Source organism: Ascaphus truei, chromosome 6 (assembly GCF_040206685.1).
Source record: "Ascaphus truei isolate aAscTru1 chromosome 6, aAscTru1.hap1, whole genome shotgun sequence".
In the NCBI taxonomy this organism is placed as follows: Eukaryota; Metazoa; Chordata; class Amphibia; order Anura; family Ascaphidae; genus Ascaphus; species Ascaphus truei.
In genome coordinates, this window is record NC_134488.1 from 65,676,678 (window position 1) to 65,698,274 (window position 21,597).

Here is a 21,597-nt window from a genome sequence, read left to right on the forward strand (position 1 = left end):
GCGGACAAGTTCGGAGGTATAGCGGGAAAATGTCAAAGTGCTAAAATAAAAGTTTAAAGTCCAGTGTGACTCCTATCCCTACGCGTTTCGTCGCTGCACGCGACTTCCTCAGGGAATGACACCTGACTAGAAAAGAACCGCATTTATAGACCAGTGCTAATTAGAAGATTTAAAACACATGTGTGACACTTGAATACTTCCACAATTAACTATTCGGGGCTTGAAAAGGAAACCATGAAAAAGAAATGAATAGAACAAAGATGTAAGAGAAACACACGTGAAACACAAAACAATCAATAAAATTGAAATCCATATACATAAATGCTGATTATAGATTGATAAATAATAATAGTTTATATTAAAAACATGCTGAAAGAATGTATACATATAAATATAAAAATAGCTATTGTAATATAAATGTTCCAGTTACAAATACAGAATGATATATACAGACTCAGCAACAATTTACAAAATAACATAAAATAAAATAAAAAATATAGCATAATATGGCCACTCATCATAGAAATAGAATATGGGCTTCACAAATATAGCCACATATTTATAAACATATAACAATAATATATAATATAATAAACAACTATGGAGAGAGAGCATACCCCAATGTAGTCAACCACCTGAAAAATTCTCAATTAAAATATTTAATTAAAAAGTCCATATATCATGGAAAGTATATATAATATTTATAAAAATATATAAAAATATGTATATTAAAAAATCTTTACATATAAAAAATATATGTTAAAATTAAAAATGGTGTATTACAACAATCCTATAATATATTTTACCAATAGTTTGTCTATCAATTCATCAAAAAATGACACTATCATGATAGTATCATAATAGATATCATCATCATCTGGGAAGGTGAGGTGGTGGAACTTTCCAACATTCTTCACTCCTTTAACATGAACGATATGGGGTTAAAGTTCACGTTTGAGATCCAGCCCAAACAAATTACGTTTTTAGATCTTGTACTTTTTATAAAAGATGATGATGGAGGTCGAATATCTACTAAGACTCACTTCAAGGAAGTATCTGTTAATGGTTATCTCCACGCCTCGAGTAACCATCATAAGAAATGGCTGGAGAATATTCCTAAAAGCCAATTCTATAGGATTAAAAGGAACTGCTCATCTTAGCAAGATTTTGAAATTCAGGGACAAGAATTAGTTTCTAAATTTATTGAAAAGGGATATAAGAAGGATGCTGTTGCTGGGGCTCTCAGTGGGGTCAGGAGTGTCGATAGGGATATACTTCTTGCCAACTCCAAATCTAAGGTTCACACCCATCTGATCGATAACCATGACCTTAATAGCAATGTATCGAACCAAGTAAACTGTCCTAGGTTTATTACCAGATTTAATCAATCTGCTTATAAGATCAAAAAGATATTAAATAGTCATTGGAATATTCTTAGGAATGATCCCTTTTTGGGACCTTCTCTACCCACTTGCATCCCGGTTACATACAAGAAGGCTAGGAACATCAAAAATATTCTGGCCCGAGTCGATTGAGAGCAACTACGGGTGGGAATTCATCTTTTTCCTACCGTCTGTCCGGCAATTTTTCTTGTGGACGTACTAGATGTCTCACATGTAAACATCTTATTGCCGGGGACAAATTCTGCTCTTTCTCTGACCAAAGAGAGCATGAAGTTAAGGGCAGGATCAGCTGTCTTTCCACCTATGTAGTGTATCTCATATCATGTTCTTGTGGTCACCAGTATATAGGGAGAACTATCCGTTCTATGAGCACTAGGTTCCTAGAACATAGACGAAACATCATCAATGGTAACCTTGCTCATAGTCTCTCTAGACATTTTTCCATCAGCCATAATAAAGATCCTACATCTCTTACCATTAGGGGTATTGAGCATGTCTCTGTGTCCCTCATTGGGGGTGATAGATTCAGGAGGTTGTGTCTTAGAGAGACCTTCTGGATCTATACGTTTGATACTCTGGCACCAAAGGGGTACAATGACCATATAGACACGAGTACATTGGTGTAACATCTCCATAGCCCTCTAGATCATTTGTTGACTGCATCGTGCTGTCTATACAACATCCATTATGATACTATCATGATAGTGTCTTTTTTTGATGATTTGATAGACAAACTATTGTTAAAATAGATTATTGGATTGTTGTAATACACCATTTTTAATTATAATATATATTTTTTATATATAAAGATTTTTTAATATACATATTTTTATAAATATTATATATACTTTCCATGATATATGGACTTTTTAATTAAATATTTTAATTGAGAATTTTTCAGGTAGGTGGTTGACTACATTGGGGTATGCTCTCTCTCCATAGTTGTTTATTATATTATATATTATTGTTATATGTTTATAAATATGTGGCTATATTTGTGAAGCCCATATTCTATTTCTATGACGAGTGGCCATTTTATGCTATATTTTTTATTTTATTTTATGTTATTTTGTAAATTGTTGCTGAGTCTGTATATATCATTCTGTATTTGTAACTGGAACATTTATATTACAATAGCTATTTTTATATTTATATGTATACATTCTTTCAGCATGTTTTTAATATGTACTATTATTATTTATCAATCTATAATCAGCATTTATGTATATGGATTTGAATTTTATTCATTGATTGTTTTGTGTTTCACGTGTGTTTCTCTTACATCTTTGTTCTATTCATTTCTTTTTCATGGTTTCCTTTTCAAGCCCCGAATAGTTAATTGTGGAAGTATTCAAGTGTCACACGTGTTTTAAATCTTCTAATTAGCACTGGTCTATAAATGCGGTTCTTTTCTAGTCAAGTGTCACCCCCTGAGGAAGTCGCGTGCAGCGACGAAACGCGTAGGGATAGGAGTCACACTGGACTTTAAACTTTTATTTTAGCACTTTGACATTTTCCCGCTATACCTCCGAACTTGTCCGCTTTGGTTGCTGTCTTCACCCTTATCGAGTGAAGCAGTGTCTGGTGTGTTGCTGTCGGCTCGGTTCCCGGTTGCCAAGTCTCGCGGGATTTGATCATCAGGAGGAGACTGTGGCGCGCGCACCCTCCTGACTTCCGCATCAGCAGCCGGCTCTACACACTACGCGTGGATTAACCAACGGAGGGTCCCGTGGATGATGTCCAAGATTTTATACAACTGCTGTCTATTCATTTACACATTGTAAGTGTTTTTGATCTTTGAACCTTATTACTATTAAATACAATATCACGCTATGGAAGCCGCACTGTCCACTTTTTGTTTTATAGATTGAGAGGAAGTTGGTTGATCCTGAGGACTGGCGGCGACATCTAGTAGCTGATTGAAGACACTTTTTTCTATTTGGGACTTTTTCCTTTTTCCCCCTTTCCCTCCCCCTCTCCTTTCCCTTCCTTGTCTGTGTGTGTTGTGTTTGTTTGTCCACAATAGTTACTGGATTATTTACATTTTTTTGTGCACATTGTAACATTTCATTTACTATTTATTGTCTGCATCTATTTATTTTTTCCGGATTCTGGTTAGCACAGCAGTCATTTCCTTTTTTTTTATATATATATATATATATATATATATATATATATATATAAATATATATATATATATGTGTGTGTGTGGCCCTTGAAGTATATCATGTTTCATACCACTGCTTTAGGGCAGGGGTGCGCAAACTATTGGAGCTGTTCTCCCCCCTGTGCTTGCGCCCCCCTTACCTCGTTTTCCAGCGTCAAATGACGCCGCAGGGTCATGTGATGTCACTTTGTGACCCCGCAGCATCATTTGACGCTGCGTTGCACTGGCAAAGGATCATGTGACATCACGCCACATGGTCCCGTGGGGTCAAGTTGCCATGGCGACGCATCACACCACGCATCTGAATCCTGGTAAGTGAGTTACCGAGGCCTCACGCGATCCCCCGGCATTTAACTTAAATGCCTTGGGGAAGAGCGCGGGGCCGCTGCAATCACCCGCGCTCCCCCCAGGAAAATGTCGCGCCCCCCTGCTCTAGAGTATCAGAGCAGTGCTGAGGAATGTCCAGCATTGACTGAACACCATGTCTTGGGTTACAGAGCACCCAGGGCTTAATGCAGCAAGAATGAAGGTATTTATACCTTCGTCACAGTTTTCTTATTATTCCCTCACAACCTCCACAGTGCTGCATTGCAAATCCAATCACCACAAACACACACAACACAGAATTATAGCTTCTCGTTACATTTTGTGAGCTGCCGCATTGTGAATATTTATTTGACAGGGGCTGTATATCTGTCCAAAATGCCAGTGATGCCTCTTGTCCATCTCTCCCAGCTCTCCCTTTGTGCCCCTCTCCTCTCCCCTTTCTATGTCTCTGCCTCTGAGGGGTGAGGGCAGGGGCTGCAAGTTAATGACAGCTCTTTTATCAGTTTTAATTTCATGCCTGCTATAATCAGCACTGCGTGTTCCAGCTGCGCGTGGCTCCTGGCATGAGAGGGACTCATTAGGAGCAAACTGTGAACACACAGCAGACAAGAGCTGCCGAGAGAGAGGGAGAGTAGCGAGAAGATGTACAATAACGACAGGTGGAAAGAAATGTAGAGTGATAGAAAGTGATGTTGGAGTAGTGCAATACAAACTGAGAAAAACAGTGCCAGTGTTTTCTGACCTTGGGTAAGTCCCTTTATCTTCTTGTGCATGATGCACTGAATTTAGATTGTCAGCTTTTGAGGCGAACAACTATTGTGCTTGTAGAAAAAATCCTGCGGGAGGTAAGCGGAGCACAGCAGAGCAAATGCAGGGGCTAAACACCAAAATGAATAAAAGTCCTTTATTGCATGATCGACATCATGGTAAGTGGTGAGTAAAAATCTCTTGTGCTTGCATTACTCCTCAGTGTATGTTAAATGGACAAAGACATACAGTATAATGTAAAAGGAAGCTAAGAAATAACAGCCCTGTGGTTAGTGCCAGATCTGTGTGACCATTGGTACATGATCTCACCACACAGAACCTGCAGTATTAAAGCTAGATCCTAAAGTATTTGCACCATGGGTAATTCTGCAGTGCTGGGTGTAATCTAAAAAGAAATGTGTTGTATTGTACCACATAGAGACTGAAGATGAAATAGCGAGCGCATGGATTAAGGCATAACCTCGGCCCAAAGAGCTGACAGTCTATGTAAATACAAAGGAATATATAGGGGGTACAATATAGCTGGAAAGAACCAAGAACACAACCTGAAACATGAACACAGAGTCAATGGCAGACATGATATGAGACACCTTCAAGGTGCTAGGCAATCGGGCAGATTTCTCGCATAGGAAGGGACATATCAGGGCAGAGGGAAGATGTTCTTATAAGGGAGGTGTACTTATAACAGGGATTCCTCCACATGGAGAGATGTTCTTGCAACAGCTTCTCGGGAGTGTAAGAAATTTTTATAAGGGTGGTGATCTAACTATAGTGGTTCCTCCTATAGCAAATGGTTTGTTGGGGCTGCAAGGCTATGTTCTTATAAAGGGGGTGCTTTATAACAGACTTTCCTTCCATAAGAAGTTGCAGTCTGGAACTTTAATGAAATGCTCTTACAAGGTGGTGTTCATATAAGAGGGATTCATGGGACTGAGATGCAGACACACAAAGATAAACTTTTTCCTATAGTGAGGGATAGATACATGTTGGGTTAATCTAATTACCGAAAACAAAGCGGTGCCCTTGGATAAAACAATTACATGATTTTTAAAGAAATCCAAACAATGAAAGACAGAAATACATTAATCACCACTTCAATTGATCAATCTTGCTGGAAAAGCAAACCTGATTAGAGCGTATTAATATCGCAGTTACATATTCTGACTACACAATTCTGCAGTGCATATAATTAATACCCCAGGGACCCACAGAACACGGGGGAGCTCACGCTCATCTGTCTGCTGAACAGCAGCCACTAAAATTAACTCATTCACAGCTGAGCAGACCTGCAATGTATTCAGGGAAACGATACACAAAGGTCCAGAGAGAATAGAAAATAAATTGAGGGACCTAAAAACTAACCCAGAAAAGCAAAGTCAGGCATCTGTGGCATAGAAACCCTGTGGGTGAATAGGAGCCTGTGGACAAAGATCACATTTAATTTTTTCAGTGCGTTCAAATGTTAGTGTTATATAGTAGAACAAACCTCCATAAAATGTACTTACAGTATGAAGGCTTCATACATCCAACAGCTAATTCATTGCTTGACATTAAGTGTGACCCGCTGTGCCATGGTTGAATATCTGATTGATGCCATTTAAATGAAAATAGAATTACGTGTATTTTTTTAATTATAACCAGTGTTCAAAAATATATATTATTAGTTTAATATTTATATTTATATAAGACATACAGCGACAATAATCCATTTTGTTAAATTAAACATCCATTTTATATAATGAAACATCGGTGCTGCATCAAATAAAATGTTGCTTATTACCAGTGGTTGACAAATCACCAAAAAATCTACTCGCCACACAAAAAAATCTACTCGCCACCTAGTACCAAACGTGTGCTGCTTGGGCCAATATTTACTCGCCCGGGGGTTAAATCCACTCGCCCGGGGCGAGCAAATGTATAGTTTTGTCGAACACTGCTTATTACATAGCAACTTCATTACGTGCACACTATTAACAGACTTTATAGGATGATTTTCATACAGTTTTTACTTTTTTTGGTGCACAGTAAATTTTTTGGTTTAGTACATACTATTAACATCTGTATGCCCAGTGCAGTTAAAAAATAATAATGTAAAAATGAAAGCACACAGAGAAATGTCAGGTCAGTATATAGGCGCAAACAAAAGCAATTAAAAAAAAAAGATTTCTGAGCAACAATTTTGCACCAAAAAAATCTGTTCTATAGTGATGGAAGGAAATAGGACGTGGTACTCATATTTGAGGAACATAAATCTAGAAACAGCAGGAGAAGTACGCCAGGGGTGCGCAAACTGGGGGGCGCTAGAGTTCCTGGGGGGGAGGAGGGGCGTGGCAGTTATAGAGGTCCCGCGCTTTCCCCCCAGGCATTTAAATTAAATGAAAGGGGACCGCGTAAGGTCTCGTTCAGGGTGCCAGAGGCAGGAGTTGGAGGGCGGGCGTTCGGGAGGGCGGGCGGCACTCTACTGGGCGATGTGTGTTCATCCTCCCCAGCAGACTTTTTCAGGAGTTGAGGAGGCGAGGAGGGGGCGGGGCCTGTGAGTTACCAGTTCTGGAAAGCAGGTCTCCGGGGGTCACACTAAAAGCATCCAGAAAATATTTTTCTTCTTTAGGACAAAGGTTAAAATGTTTTCAACCTTTACTCCAGATATTGACATGAAGCAGACAGCCGTGTCCTCAGTAGAGCGATAAGTGCAGGAATGCAGTTACTGATGCAATAACTTCCACTCACGCAATGTGTTTTATCTTGTTCTCCTCATACTAGATAAGGGCCGATGTATCAACCATTCCGACCTAGCACCTAGCAATTAAAAACATGTTAGCAGAGTCATTCAGCACCATGCACTTAACCCCTTCACTGCCAGAGGCCAGTAATGCATTGCTTTGCTTCAGGGCAGCTGACAACTTTCTGGGACCAAGGACTAGAGCAGTGGTTCCCAAACTTTTTCGGTTCAAGGCTCCCTCAGGCGATCAGGATTTTTTCAAGGCTCCCCAAGGTGATCAGGATTTTTCCACGGTGCCCAAAGTGAAAACATAGTTGTATATACATACCTAACAGTTGGAGTGCGCAGTTGGTATGTCTCTCACACAGACTCACTCTCTCTCTCTCTCACTCTCTCTCTCACACACACACCCTCTCTCACACACACACCCTCTCTCACACACACACCCTCTCTCACACACACACCCTCTCTCACTCACACACTCTCTCACTCACACACTCTCTCACACACTCAGACACACTCAGACACTCAGACACTCACATACACACAGGGGAAATCAGAACGGGGGGGGGTGAATCTGAGCAGGGGGGCAAGGGGGAAGCAAGAAAGGCATGGAGCAGTACTCCCCATGTGCTCCATGTAGGAAGAGGCGGGCCTCGCTTTGCAAGCTCGTATAGAGCTTGCTGCGGGCCCAAAAAAAATCCTGGCAGCGTGCCAACATGCTGCCTGGCGCATCGCGAGCGCGCTAAATCCTGTCAGCCCGTGGTGACGGGATTAATCGAGGTGCACGGCTGCGCAGGGGCCCCTGCCGCCAACAGAAATCGCGGGGCCCGGGACAAACATTTTAAGCAGCCCCCAAGTGTCAGCGATATTGCCCACGGCCACCCCCCCATTTCACACCTCACGAGCCCCCATCCCATGTATTTCTCTCCTTTCCGTCTCACCCTCCCGCCTCGCATGTATTTCTCTCCCCTGCTTCTCTCTCTTACTCCCTGTTTTCCTCACTCACCCCCTCTCTCCTCTCCCTCCATCCCACCCCACGCTCACTCATTCCGTCTTCCCCCCCACAAGATATATACCAAAAAACTTCCCACCCCCGAATACATACAAAAAAATCCCCACCCCCCAAATATATACAACCTCCCCCCCAAATGCATACAAAAAACCCACCTAATTTTTCATTTTTATATATATGCACACACAAAATATATATATATATATATACATATATATATATATTCCCCCCCCCCGCATACACCCCCATTGTATTACTCCCCTCCATTGTATTCTGTCCCACACCCCATTGTATTACTTCCTTCTCACATCTCCCCCCTCACACCCCCTATTGTATTACTCCCCTCCCACACTCCCGTTTTATTTCTGTCCCATCTCTCTCACCCCAGTGTATTTCTCCCTCTGTTAATTTCTCCCCCTGATATGAGACTGGTGGTGGTGAGGAGGGGTTCGCTAGAGAGGGCCCCACAACTCAGGAGAGCTGGAGCCACGCAACCCGTGGAAGACCCGGCACGTCAAACTTCCAGCATCAGGTGGCCAGGAGCCACCGGGCCTGGGACACCGGGCCTCTGTGAGCAGCCCTGCTTTGCTTCATTCTCTGGCAGGTATATTGGGGATGTATGTATCAAAGACAAAATTTGGCGCGAAGTCATTATTTTGTCGCAACATTGCGCTGAAATATACCTGCGGCAGGTATATTAGTTGCCCCATTTTTGAGTATGTTTGCATCTGTCTGCGACAAGATGAGGGATTTATGGAGCAAGTGGGAGGAGTTAGGGCGTATTGGTGCAGATCTACGTATTAAGAAATGTGCCGCTTGTGTTATTTTTCCTCACGTTTTTCGGTGTTAGCTTTCTCTGTCAACATTAAGGTGGCGTAAGTCATTTTCTTAGTGCAGAAAACGAATGCAGCATGCGCCAAATTGCACAAGAATAGAAATACACTTACTAAATATGTCACGTTTCACCGCAGACCACTTTATTGATACTTAAACCCCAGTGTGTAGACTCTGCCGGTTGGTCTCAACTAAAGATATGGTACGGTTTATATTGAGTAATATGAAGCATTTGAGAGCAGTTACTTTGCACATATATCTAATGGCATGTATCAACTTTACTGCTACTTGTCTATTTCTTCCACTATTTATGTATCAATTGAGCAGGCACAAACCTTGTCATTACTATTATCAACCTTGGAAAATAATTCCTCACATTTCACGCAGATGCTAACTGGCAGAATATGGCAGTACTGATCCTGCCAGATAATTAGTCCCCAAAGGCTGAATATTTTCCCCTCTCTCTCATCTCCCATTACTTTCCAGATATTATCATTTATTTATCATGCACTAACGTATTCCGCAGCTCGGTAAAAGGGGCCGCCAAAAACAGACAAAACATGCAAAAAAAAATTACGCTAATATTTATTGGTAGAAAGATCCCAGCTGCAAGGAGCTTGCAATCTAGAAACTCTTTTCACTATTTTTTTTAAACAGGGGAGCCTGACACAAAGGTGTTAATGGGCATCTCAAATGTTCCGCAGCATTAAGAACCTCCTGTAACTCCCACCTCTCTCCATCCCATTCTAATCCCCTAATCCCCAAGATCGCTCATCTCCTTTCTCCTTACTTAATGGTTACGCTCTCACTGCCCCAGGGCACCTCATTCAGTACCTTCTCACATCCTATATATAAACCACACTTCCAGAAATAAAAAGAAACGTCCTGCACACCCGTCAGATCCAATCTCTCTCAGCCCCGGATACAGCTACAAGAACTGACCCGGAACTAATGCAAACAGATGGGAGCTTCCATTAGGCTCTCTATGCTCCCCTCTCACTGCCTGGTACCCCCCTCTATCCTCTCTGCAGCCAGAGGGACACTCAGCCTGTTACTGCTACCAGCTGCTGACTGCATGGGAGTTTTTGTTTTTTTGCAGACATTCTTCTCTACATTCAACCACTCTATTCATTTAACCCTTTCGGTGACTGTGGACTGCTGTAGGGGATTGGCGGTTCAAACTTTTCCAATGTCAAACGGGTCTGTGATGAGAGAGAGAAGTGGAAGGGTGATTAGAGGGGGGCGAGAGAAGGTGAGGTGGGAAGATAGAGAAGTGAGTGGAGAGAGGTCATCGAGGAAGAGGCATGAGAGAGAAGGAAGGTGAAAGGATGGAGGAGAGGATGAGTGTTGGAGAGAGATGAGCAGATGGGGGGGGGGGGGGTGGGTGGGTGTAAGTTAGTGAGTGTAGGAGAGTTGAGAAAAGCGGAGGAGAGGTGGAAAGAAGTTGGGAAAGAAAGGTGACTGAGAGGTGAGGAGGAAGAGGTTAACTGAAAAGCAACATTTCATTCAAAATGCTGTGATTTTTAAATAAATCAGTTGTGTGATATTAGATAATACTTACTGCCTGCCCTTTGTTAATGCTTTTTAATGTACTGGGCTTCATTAGGTTGCTATAGCAACTATTTAGGATGCCACAGCACTTCCTCTTTTGAAATAGGAAGCCATATTGCGTGCCATGGGAAGCAGGATCTTCACCAATCGATCACCGGAAAACGGATCCATCGGCAACTTAGGTAATTGCATTGACGGAAAGGCAAGGAACTGCTGCATTTATTAAAACAAAATAAAAAAACAAAAAAAATTGGGCACAAGGAAATGCTCCCTAAAGCCAAAGGAGATAATCTCTCCCATCCTCCCTTATTTCATGGCACTACCACCTGACCAGAGGTGCCAGGGTCTTTGATTTAAAAGATGGTTTCCTAGCAGTGCTGGGGATGCTGAGCCCACGCAGGCTGCCAGGGAGTAGCAATGGATATAAATTAAGCTTTGGATGGAGAGGTTAGCACTAGCTCGGAACGTATGGTTCATGGGCAGATGTTAGAACTAATATTAAATCAATTTGATACATTGTGCCAGATGTGCCAGTCTGGGAGCTACGGATACTAATACCGCTGAATATCAAAGCAGCATAGTTGAATGTCTCGAGAGTAAATTCTCCACAGCGAGCAACGATACCACAAAACACATCTGCTGCTCGATGGCAACCCGGCTAAAGAGTGGGTTAAAAGGCTGCGCTACCACTACAATGAAAGTGCTTACTATTGTAAGGACGCCTCTGACTTTTTTTTTTATTCTGCCTCCATTAACGGAATATTTAATTAAAAAAAATAATCTCTGAACAGCACCTGCAGTACCAGGAAAAAGGCACAGTTTTCCATCAACAAAGTGATTCAATATTGAACTTTCTCCCTGGACCTATTTTAGGAAGGGTTTTTTTTTCCAACTGGTGCAAAGAAAGTAAATACGCATCCCATTGCAACCTCTCTTATTGTTCTGTGTAACTGATCTTCATTCGACGTATAGATGCAAATGATACTACTGACACATTAATGCAAAATTATGCTCTGATCTGTTCATTTTGCCTTAACTCTTTAGCCTCCTGGAAAGCTATTCAAAGCATTGTACGGCAAGAGTTGTTGGAACCTCTTGCGGCATAATGGTTAAGGTATCTGTGTTCTTTCCTTTAATGCACACCTCAGAAATGTGCGTCAAACAACCACTTACCTCTGTACACGTTTCAAAAGATTTTTTTTTTATTATTTTTTTCTCCTTTTTAAACAAATTCTAGGCATTTTTAAAACCCAGTGTTGCCTGGCCCCCTGTCCCACGATCCTGAACCCTAATGGGGTAATGGTAGGGGGTCAACCAATGTCCAACCACAGCCTGGGCTGACCCCGGACTTCATTTAGCAGCCTGTGAACACAAGAGAGGCAGCTCTTCCCCCCACACCCACCCAAGTCAGTGAGGGGCAGGAGAGAGGGGGAGGCGAGGAAGCTGAAAGAAAGTGGTCACTTGACAGGCAATATCCAGGAAACGGGACCGAGGAAGTTGTGTGACAGGGACAACACTTGTGTGTGTAGTAGGGACACTAGCAGCTCGCTGCTACTAGCCTTCGCAAGAGTTCAGACGTGAGAGGCGATCAGAGATCTTGGCGTTATGGCCCCCACAATTAGGGGGGAGTCTCATCTCCACTTGACGAGCCACAAAAGCCCAGTGGTCAGCGCTGCTCTCCCTTCAGACACTTGTCTTAGAGATTCCTATGTGTCCTTTAATGTTGGCTCTGCTGTTTGCCTGACCTCCCAGCTGAGCATGGCCTAGACCCAGGTGCATCACAAGTGTGTCCCAGTGGGCATCCCACTCCAAGAGCCATGTGTAACCCTCCACGGGCAAAGACCCAGCACGCTCTGTATCTGTTTCTCCAGGAGGCGAGGAAATATGTGGAGGAGGGGAGATGGCCTTATACCTCAGTCTGATAGTCCCCATCCGACATATCCATGGAGATGCGGGGCGGCTGATCCCAGTCCACACAGCGAAGCCCCAGCCTATCGTGGAGCTGTGAGGAACGTGCTCGATAACTGTCCCATGCCTTCTGATGGGGTCCCGCAGGGCTGGTCTTCTCCTGTGGAGCCAACACCAGAGAGAGGATCAATTTAAAAGCGGATTTGATAGCCAATAAAGGGCTATATGAAAGAATTAGGCATCCACTTACCCCTTAATGCTTTTAATGCTGGAGAGGCAAGCAATGTGTTTACAGCACTGAAGGGATTAAAGAGTCAATGAGGGCCTTGATTTTCACTGAATTTAACTATTTATTATACATGCATAGCATGTTATAGACAAATTTGGATAGAGTAACTGGTTTGTCCACAAAACTATCACTCTCCAGATTAAAACACTACACATAATCAACACATGTAATTGTATAGTGTTAATCTGATCCAAGATTTTAATATTACCAAATTCATCATAAATATAATTTACTCGGAGCACTTTCAAACCTCTTGCTCCTACTCTAATTCCTACACTCACACATACTTTCAACTCATCTCTCTACTCTGGAACATTTTCCTCCTAGAGTACTTCAAACATGCAACAGTTAAACCTTTACTCAAAACGAGCAAGTGTGACCCGACCTATTTCTCTAACTATCGTCCTGTCTCCCTCCTGCCTTTAGACTTCTTGAGCACCTTGTTTCCTCACCTCCTATTCTCTCCTAGACCCTCTACAATCTGGCTTCCGCACTGCTCACTCCACCGAAATAACCCTCACTAAAATAACTATTGACCTCCATGCTGCCAAGGACAAAGGCCATTACACTCTGCGCATATTTCTCGACCCTCTCTATCCACCTTTAAGACCCATCTTAAAACACACTACATTAATAAAACATATGGGTATCTCCGTGGCTTATAACATACACCGCATACATCAACCTTGGCCCCTTGCAGACGCACTTACAAGAACACCATACACAGAAAAAAGGATCCGGGGCCCATCTACTCCCCGGGGAGTAGATGGGCCCCGGATCCTTTTTTCTGTGTATCGTTTCGTGTGAGGATCAGTGTCCACCACCGGATGCGGAAGCAGCTGCAGTTCTCACAGAGGGAGACGCTCTCAACTGTTCAGCGTCAAGACTGGAGCCAGACCGGGAGAGAAGCGGAGCGGTGATTTTAGTGAGTCGCGTGGACTCCACACCGGGCCAGGTCGGGCCAGGGCTTGGGACTGAGTGAGTACTTTTTGTCCTAATTACCTTTAGCCCTCTCCTTCATTACCCGTGAACTGGGCTATTATCACCAGCCGTTCATCCCATTTACCGGTGTTAGCTCCTATAATCTGCCCTGCTTGGCACTTATTACTTTGACACACTGGCTCTTGGAGCTATTACACGGTTGTTGTTGTTTGTTACAAGAACACCATCCTACTGTCTGTTTGTTATTTGTACTTACCACTTAGATTGTAAGCTCTGTTGGGCAGGGACTCCTTTTCCTAATGTTACTTTTATATCTGAAGCGCTTAGTCCCATTATGTGTTATATTATTATATCACGTGTATTACTGCTGTGAAGCGCTATGTACATAGATAACGCTATATACAGTAAATAATGATATATATATATATATATATATATACATACATATATATGGGTTTCTGAATATGTCTTCCGGCTGGGGATGGAAAAACTGGTAATAGGTAGAGCTTTGGATTAAATTATGTACATTGTCATGAATTGGTGATTTTAGCACTCGGAATTAATTATCAGCAGTTGTAACTTCCTGCACAGAAGCATCAACTTTCACCCCAGTGATCGGTACATAAGAACTATTGAATTATATCAATTGCTCTAATAAATAGAAAAGGAAATCAATCAACTAGCAGTCCTAAGATTTAGTGGACCATTTATAAATGCTGGTCAGAAATAAGCAGTGATTAATGAGGGGGTGCAGCACTGAGAACTTAGATACAAAGAATGAAAAACAAAGCATGTAAAAGAGATATGCTGCTGACAAAAGAAGTTCCCTTGGAAGCAGCCCCTTGAATAATAAAACGTAACATCTATTTACATCACCCCTGACGAAGCGCCGTAGCTGGAGTGAAACATACGTTGGGCACATTTCAATGACGTAGTATAGTCGACAAGATGCAGGGTCCGCAGTGAGGTTATAGGTAGTGGGTGGAATGCAGAGTGAGGTCTGTGACCAGAAATATAGATTGATATGTTTTAATAGTTCACCACGGAATTTGGGTACCTGAAGGTGATTGTAGTTTTATACTTTGTCTGCTGCCAATTAGAGGGAGAACTCAATCTTCTCAGTACTCAGCTGTACTAACAACCCCCCCCCGAGACACCTCTATTTACCTCACCTTTTAGTTATTTTCATGGTTGATATATATTTTATTCTTATGATGTAAATAAACATTAAGTTTTATTATTCAAGTGGTGTGCTTCCAGGTGAACTTCTTTTTTGAGCATATCTCATTTATGCTCTTTGTTTATAATGATTGAATTATATCATCCTGCCCTCCTGTATCCAGCAGTGATTTCTGCCGCCATCCTCTCATCAGGTGGTGTCTGTCACGCCACAGACTTCTCCGTTGTTGTCACCTACAGGTACACTCAGGGATACAAAACCTCTTACCTCTAGGGCTGGATAGCTACTTGGATTGACAGAAATGAGTAGGGTGCATCCTACCTCTGGCTATAGTTGCAGAGCACAGTGAGCGGTACTCACACTGGCCGTGGTTCTCTCCGCTGCTCCTCCTGAGGATATACTCCAGCGCTTGTCTTTCTGAATCACAAACACAGCACAGAAGTCAGGAAATGAGACAGTGCAGTGTCAGGGAATGGGACAATGAGAGAGCAAGGGGCACAGTATGAGCAGGTCTTACCTTGGCATTGGCATCACGATACCTCTCCAGGGTATGGAACTTGCGGTTGAGTTCGTGGTAAAGGTCGGAGTGTCGCTTCCTCGTGTGCATCACTTTCTGCAAAAGGTCAACTCTAGGGTCAGAACCATGCACCCATCACCCACCTCCCACCCCTCTGCTAACCATGCAGTCACTGGAAAAGAAGGGGAACCCTCCATCGGCATGCAATGTGCAGCATAGATCCGGCGTGCAAATTTGGTATGTGTTTGGGTAAAAGGGCTCACCTCAAAATCCAAATCTGAATATCTCAAACGCTTCCGCTGGGGGAGAAACACAGGGACAGGTTGGTGTGGCTTCTATGTGAGGAGGGAGAGAGAGAGAAAGAGGGAGGAAAGGAGGAAGATGGATTGAGGGAAGGAGAAGATAGATATATACAGAGACAGACTAGTGGAAATAAATAAGGGATAGAGAGGAGGAAAGGATAGAGTTGTGGAAAGAGAGAGGCCGGATTATTGTAAGAAGAGAGAAAGATCGAGAAAGCCAAGTGGAAAGGAGAGTTAGGGTGGAAGAGAGAGTGTACAAAAAGGGCAGACAAGGGTCAGAGAAGGCTGAGAGACTTAAAAACAAGGATGAAGAGAGGAAACGAGTGTGGGAGCATGAGAAACAGAGACAGGTGAAGATACAGATGGTACATGTGAATGAGGGAACACAAGAGACTCAAGGTTAAAAACACATGGATACCCCCGTCCCCCTCACCTCCAGGGACCCAGCACTCAGGGAGGGGCCGGGCACTGTGCGCGGCATTGTGCGGCAGCGCTCATTCATCTCTGTTGCCAGGATCTGCCGGACCGAGGGTGGCTGCTTGAATGGCAGGCCGTACTGGTGCTGAGCGGGCACATAAGGTGGGGTGAGGTTGACATTGATGTGATCTACTGACAAGAAGTTGGGGTACCCCTCCACATCCCCTTGGTGACGCCCCTTCCCTAGCTCTGCCAGCTTCACGTTGAGTTTGCCTTGCTCCCGACCAAAAGGTTTGAGGCTCAGAGTCCGCCTAGGCAGTACCATGTACTCGCTCTCCAAAGAGGGCTCTTGGGTGCCCATGCCCTCTCCATAATCCAGGGGCCACAGGTTGCCCTCAGGGCACAAGTAGAGGGGGCCACGCTCCAGGTTAACCTCCTTCTTGGGATGGTGGTCGCTGAGCTCATTCACTGGGTTGTGGGTGATTTTGGGCACTTGGAGAAGGATACCCCCAGGAGATGAGAGGCTCCCAGGGAGATGCGAGAAGCTCAGCCCATCTACCACTTTGTGCAGCTTTAGGTCATCTTCGTCATCTAGAGATATGCGTGAAAGGGCCCCTGTCACACTGGAGGGGTGGCACGAGTTGAGTTCCTTGAACAGGACTGGAGAAACAGGAAGATGTAAACAATAATTTCCAGCATCATATAATTCCTCCCTATATCCACAGCCTATTGGTCCTTTATCTCAATCCTACTAATGCATACACTTACTTCCTATATAACTCATCCTATAGATCCTTAAAACTGCTCCCTATTGCTCTTCCTATTGCTCCTTATAATGTGAGTGGCTTGGATTCACTAAATGTTGATATTGTAGCGTTAAAATTTGGTGTTATTATGAATATAATTGTGGCTATATATTCTATTTTGTAGAATTACTACCATATTCACCAAGATCTATTTAAAATGTGATCATAAATGGATATTGATTCTTCAACTTCATACACGAAAATTGCGTTAATTCGGTGTTAAACAGCTCTAGTGATACCAATAAGAGATAAGATAGAACTCAGCATTAATCAGCGCTAGCGATACAATTGTGGAGGGGTGGGAGATATAACCCTTTTATTCCATAGGGTTATGTAATAGAATTTCTTACAAAATTAATTATTTAACCCCTTAAAACACCCTTCAAATTATCCCCAAAAAGCCTAACATCAATCTGCACAAAATATTAGCCCTCTCACAGCCCACAGTCCAATGTATTAAGCAGCATTGCTCCATTTTTTTGCTCCAATTTCCTACACTTCCACCATGAGTGCTTTGGAAAAAAGGTTATAGGAGCAATTAGAGGAGGATAGAGTCAGAAAACTGTTATAATGAGATGTGTCAGAGGTTGCACCGTGCAGTTTTCCTCTTTGCACCAAATAAATGTGCCAGTTTAGGTGTGAAAGAGAGTGAAAATAGGGCTCATGCTGTGAATTTGTGGCAGTACCACAGGTTTCTCTCACCGGTTTCCCCGTGTGCAGTGTACCATGAGGCCTTCTCATCCGACTGGCATGCCAGGTCCACATCTTTTTCAAAATCTGTCTATAGGAACATGAGGCACAGGAGAGAGTGAGTGGCAGCCGAAGGGAAAGGGAGGGACAGAGAAGAGGAACAGAGAAGGAGAGAGTGGCAGGAAAGGGAGGACGAGAGAGAAAACAGTGAGAAAGAAAAAGAATGTGACGCAGGCAGAGGATGGCAGAGAGGATGAGACGGGCAGAACAAGAGCGGGGGTAAGAGGTATAAGAGGAGAAATCAGAAAGTGGCAGAGAGAAAGATGAGAGGGAGGGAGTGGGAAATAAAGCACGGGAGGGAGGCAACTACTTAGGAAAGACAGGAGACACATAAAACAGAAATGGCAGAAAATAGAGTGTGAGAGGAATGGGCAGATGCAGACTGAGTGATGGGTCACATTAATATTCAATTGTTTTCTTTCACTGTAGATGTAATCCTGTGTTTTTAGCCCCTTCACTACATACATTTCAGGCCCTCTCTCCCAGCAGTGAGGAGGTTAAACACATCCCTTATCCGCACTCACCATGATCTGGATCTGCCCGTTCTTGCAGGAGTTTGGAGAGTCCTCGTTGTCATCGCCACAACATCCTCCCATCTGACACTTCATCACTTCCTGCACCTGCGTCCGCAGACCCAAAGAGAGGAGCAAAAAGATTGTAAGCTCTTCTGGGCAGTGATTTAATTCTATAAACCTACCTGTCTCCCCCCATATCCCACAATGCTTGTACAAATATATATATACAGTACTACTTTGATCATTGTATGTGTATGTACATATATACACAAAATTAAGCAAAGTATGTTCTGTTTACTCTACATAAGAATAAAACAATAACATAGTAACATAGTAATGTAAGTGTAGAATATAAATAATTGAGAAATACAATGCACCACGATTCTTTGAGCTCTGTTATGGGGTAATTAATGGGGCGTTAATTCCCATGCAAGTTAATAGGAGTTAACAGCTAACTGGGTGCATTACCCTCTAATGGGGCTTGATGAATATGTGGATAGTATACAACAAAAAGGCAGGTGAGCCCAATGTTACATCCAATTGACAAAATATACATGGTAATAAGTACAAAGTTAAATACTTCAATAATAATATTTTCTTGGTTATTTAGTTAACTCTTTGGCCAAAGCGTCATAAGCCTGCATACCAACATCAAGGCATAACCAAATCTGCAGGTCCCAACACTACACTGTGAACCTTTCCTTTTACCTCTGTATGAGGGGGAACAACCACAGTGGGCCTTGTCCATACAGCAAAATGAAAAAAACTCCCAAGTTAAAAAGGTGGGGAGGAGGTTCTCTCATTTTGCTGTACGGACAAGGCCCACTATGGTTGTTTCCCCTCATACAGAGGTAAAAGGAAAGGTTCACAGTGTAGTGTTGGGACCTGCATATTTGGTTATACCTTGATGTTGGTATGCAGGCTTATAGCGCTTTGGCCAAAGAGGTAACTAAATAACCAAGAAAATATTATTATTGAAGTATTTAACTTTGTACTTAAAACCATGTATGTTTTGTCAATTGGATGTAGCATTGGGCTCATCTGCCTTTTTGTTGTATACATTTGCCACGCTCAGTAGCACACCTTTTGACACACACACACACACACATATATATATATGTGTGTGTTTGAATCTGGGAATAGTAAGCTTTGTGAGGGAAAGTGGCCACAGGGCAGGGTGTAGTAGAAGGGGCTCTCACCTCTCTGCGCAGAAAGCAGTGCACAGTGATGATAACACAGCCCTGCACAGAGTTAAACACAGCAAACAGGACCTGGAAGAGGATGGAGCGCCGATCGGTCATGGCGAGGACGGCTGACATCCAGGTAAGGGCCAGCAGAGGAAGAACCACACAGGAGCTCCAGAGAGATGCCCTGCAGTGGGGAGTGGGGGGCAGGGAGCAGAAAGAAGGGAAAGAGAGAGAGAGAGATAGGGAGGGAGGGAGAAGGGAAAGAGAGGGAAGGAGAGAGAAAGAGGAAGGCAAAGAAAGATAGGGAGATGATAAAAGAGATAAAGAGAGAGAGAACAGGAGAGATAGAAAGAGGCAGGGATTAAAGAGAGAAACAAATTGTGAGAGAGAGATAGAGAGAGAGAGAGAGAGAGAGAGAGAGAAAGAAACGGGTAGTTAGAAAAAAAGATATAGAGATTTTGGCATGGAAAGGTAATAAGAGATGAAAAGCCATAAAGGGTGAGATAGAAAAAAAAGTATGAAAGATGGCATAATAAAGGATAGAGCATGAGAATGAAGGAAAATGTTGCATGAACAAGAAGAGATAAAAGATAATTAAACCCGGGTTAAGTGTCTTCAGTTGCCCCTGATCTTTTTTTTACAACTACTGTGTCTTTGTTTCTGATGATTCCCTCCCAAGAAAGTTTGGGCTTCAAAATAAATACTGTGAGGGTTTAATCTCCCCGACCCTAAACCACCCTGGAACAGTGTACTGTAGTGGGACAACCTGCAGTCTCCACCACTGGGCAACACCAGACTGCACAAGGTGACATGCAGACTGTGATTGCAGGAAGGGAGCAGTCACTATACACAGAGAGCATGCCTGAGGGAGTGGGGAGATGTGGGAAGGACCAAGGACAAGCTGAGACAAGATAACACAATATATCAGGACTGCTACAGAGAAGACACCACACTGTGCAGGTGACAAGTGACATACAATGAGGTCATATTCACCCACCCATAATGCTACCAACTACCCAATACTCGGGATAAGATTTAATCCAAAAGCTTCATAGGGAGGAGGGGGAGCTATACATGCAAAGAAAGGGCCCCCCTTCTCACGCTCGAACAGTGGTGATGTTCGTGGGTCATAAGTACATCTTAGATGCGTGGGTGACTTTAACCCCAGTGTGTCAAAGGACTCCATGCAGAAAAAAAGGGGCTCCTACAGAATACAAATGCTTATAAAATTTACTACTATGGGCACTGTGTTCATGTATTCCCTATAGGGACCCATTTGGGGGTGTGACTATATAACCCTCCCCCCCCCCCCCGAGGAGCTGCTGATTGAGGCAGGATGAGGACGGGAACAAGACTAACACAGCGTTGCTGGCAGTAACGGCAGGGAGCTTCGCGCTGGGCAGCACTCCACATGTGGAACATTTCAGCAGCAGGTTCCTGCAGGACGTCTCACCCCTGCACCAGCAAAACCACAGCAAGCAAAGGGCATGACGGCATGCAGACAGAGAGGGGGCACGAAGGATGAATAAAAGGGAGCCACACACATATACATAGAGCGAAAGAGATACACACAAATATTTAGAGAGAGAGCGAGAAACAGAAGTACACCCATATGTGTGTGTGTGTGTGTGTATATATATTATTTTTTTTATATATTAATATATATATATATAAATATATAAAGTATATATATATTTAATATATATATATATATATATATATATATATATATATACAGAGAGAGATACACACATTTATATAGGTAGGTAGGGAGAAAGATGCACACAAATATGCGTATGTATATATAGAGAGAGAGTGGGAGAACGATAAACCGACACATGCATACATATAAAATATACATATATATATATTTAAAGAGATACATTTACACATATGTAGAGAGAAAGTATAGAAGAAGAGAGAAAAATACATGTATATATGTAGAAATATACATATATAAAGAGACATTTACACACACACATTTATGCATAAAATACATA

At 42.8% G+C, this 21,597-nt stretch overlaps 1 protein-coding gene across 8 annotated transcripts in view; it reads right to left on the reverse strand.

The window, feature by feature from the left end:
* Nucleotides 1-11,940: 11,940 nt before the first annotated feature.
* ADGRB2 (adhesion G protein-coupled receptor B2) overlaps nucleotides 11,941-21,597 on the reverse strand; it is a 205,935-nt gene continuing 196,278 nt past the window's right edge. For 5 of the 8 annotated variants that reach the window (XM_075604645.1, XM_075604651.1, XM_075604650.1 and 2 more), the window contains 9 exons: nucleotides 20,957-21,052; nucleotides 19,610-19,781; nucleotides 18,420-18,515; nucleotides 17,848-17,926; nucleotides 16,356-16,999; nucleotides 15,884-15,955; nucleotides 15,621-15,716; nucleotides 15,464-15,520; nucleotides 11,941-12,852 (listed from right to left, as the gene is read on the reverse strand). In XM_075604645.1, coding sequence (XP_075460760.1) covers nucleotides 12,691-12,852; nucleotides 15,464-15,520; nucleotides 15,621-15,716; nucleotides 15,884-15,955; nucleotides 16,356-16,999; nucleotides 17,848-17,926; nucleotides 18,420-18,515; nucleotides 19,610-19,781; nucleotides 20,957-21,052 — 1,474 coding nt within the window. In that variant the 3' untranslated portion in view covers nucleotides 11,941-12,690. The remainder of the gene's footprint in view (nucleotides 12,853-15,463; nucleotides 15,521-15,620; nucleotides 15,717-15,883; nucleotides 15,956-16,355; nucleotides 17,000-17,847; nucleotides 17,927-18,419; nucleotides 18,516-19,609; nucleotides 19,782-20,956; nucleotides 21,053-21,597) is intronic. The other 3 variants (XM_075604646.1, XM_075604647.1, XM_075604649.1) reach the window with 3 other exon arrangements.